General features: G+C 58.8%; 1 protein-coding gene across 1 annotated transcript in view; it reads left to right on the top strand.

The window, feature by feature from the left end:
• LOC110391240 (proto-oncogene vav-like) overlaps window positions 1–1,824 on the top strand; it is a gene marked incomplete at its 3' end in the record, with an annotated part of 24,936 nt that overhangs the window by 4,014 nt on the left and 19,098 nt on the right. The window contains 4 exon segments of the mRNA XM_021383050.1: window positions 35–93; window positions 921–986; window positions 1,512–1,620; window positions 1,718–1,821. Of these exon segments, the coding sequence (XP_021238725.1) occupies window positions 35–93; window positions 921–986; window positions 1,512–1,620; window positions 1,718–1,821 (338 nt within the window).

Here is a 1,824-nt window from a genome sequence, read left to right as displayed (position 1 = left end):
CCCCCATCCTGGTGACCCCCGTCTCTGTCCTCAGGTGATTGACACCTTGTCCACGCTGTCCTGGACCCCCATCGCACAGAGCAAAGGCTTCATGTGAGGGCGGGGGTCTCGTTCCCCAAATCCATGGGTCCCATGTCCCCATACCGATGGGTTCCAGGTTCCCAACCCTATGGGACTCAGGTCCTCAACCCCATAGGACCCATACCCCCAGCCCCATGGGATCTAGATCCCCCAATCCTATGGGACTCAAGTCCTCAACCCCACAGGTCCCGGGTCCCCAACACCATGGGATCCATGTCCCCTACACCACGGGACGCAGGTCCTCAACCCTATGGGACAGAGATCGCCCAACCCCATGAGTCCCATGTCCCCAACCCCATGGGATCAAGATCCCCCAACCCTATAGGGCTCAGGTCCCCAATCCCATGGGACTAAGGTCCCGAACCCCATGGGTCCCATGTCCCCAACACCATGAGATCTAGATCCCCCAACCTCCTGGGACCCAGATCCCACAACCCCATGGACCCATGTCCCGGCCCCATGGGATCTAGATCCCACAACCCCATGGGACTGAGGTCCCCAGCTCCATGGGTCCTATGCCCCCCAACACCATGGGACCCGCGTTCCCCAACCCCATAGGGACCAGAGCCTCAACCCCATGAGATCTAGGTCCTCAACCCCATGGGTCCCAGATCCCACAACCCCCTGAGTCCGTGATCCCAATCCCATAGAACCTGTGTCCCCCCAACCCCACGGACACATGTCCCTGGCCCCATGGGACCCAAGTCCCCACCCCCATAGGACCCAGATCCCACAACCCCATGGGATCCAGCTGTCCTGTTCCCATGGGACTGAGACCCCCAACCCCATGGGACCCGGGTCCCTGACCCCATAGGACTCAGACTGTGTCCCCCACACAGACCCTTCCCCACGGAGGACTGTGTTGGGGACGATGAAATCTACAGTGGTCTCTCAGACCTCATTGAGTGAGTGGGGCGGAGTGGGGGGAGTTGGGATCACTTTGTAGGATGTGGGGGATACTCGGGGTGCTTTTGGGGTTATCTTGGGGCAGTTTGTGGGGTTATTTTGGGGCAGTTTGTGGGGTTATTTTGGGGCAGTTTTTTTGTTGGGTTATTTTGTTGGGTTTGGAGGATACTTTGGGAGTGATTCGGCGTTTATTTTGAAGGGTTGGGGGGATATTTGGGACATTTGGGTGTTATTTTGTAGGCCTTGGGGACTATTTTGGGGGCATTTTGGGGTCCTTTTTAGGATTTGGAGTTATCTTGGAGGTTTTGGGGGGGATATTTTGGGGAGGTTTTGGGGTTGTCTGAGAGGATTTGGGAGTGCGTTATTTTGGGGTTATCTTGGAGGGTTTGAGGGATAGTTGGGATGGCATCGGGGTTATTTGGGGGCAGTTTGGGGGATTCTTTTGTAGGGTTTGGGGGATTTGGGGGTCGGTTTTGGGGGTGATTTTGCTGGGGGGGGGGAGATACCAACCTGTCCCCCGACAGCGACACAGTGGAGGACGACGATGACCTCTACGACTGCGTCGAGGCCGAAGAAGACGATGGGGACGACATCTACGAGGACCTCATGCGGGTGGACGTTCCCCCCTCCGCCGTGAGTGACCCCCACCTCCCCCCGCCCCAAAACCCGGGTGTGGGGTCCCCATCTTTGGGGTCACCCCCCCCCCGACGACACGGGTGTCCCCCCCCAGAGGGCGGAGGTGGACAGGCGGCACTGCTGCCTCCAGGAGCTGAGGCAGACGGAGGAGAAGTACACCGAGACCCTCGAGTCCATCTGCACGGTGGGGGATATGGGGTC

Source organism: Numida meleagris, unplaced genomic scaffold (genome assembly GCF_002078875.1).
Source record: "Numida meleagris isolate 19003 breed g44 Domestic line unplaced genomic scaffold, NumMel1.0 unplaced_Scaffold328, whole genome shotgun sequence".
NCBI lineage: Eukaryota > Metazoa > Chordata > Aves > Galliformes > Numididae > Numida > Numida meleagris.
The sequence above is the reverse complement of the archived record's forward strand: the minus strand, read 5'-3'. Positions and strand labels throughout refer to the sequence as shown.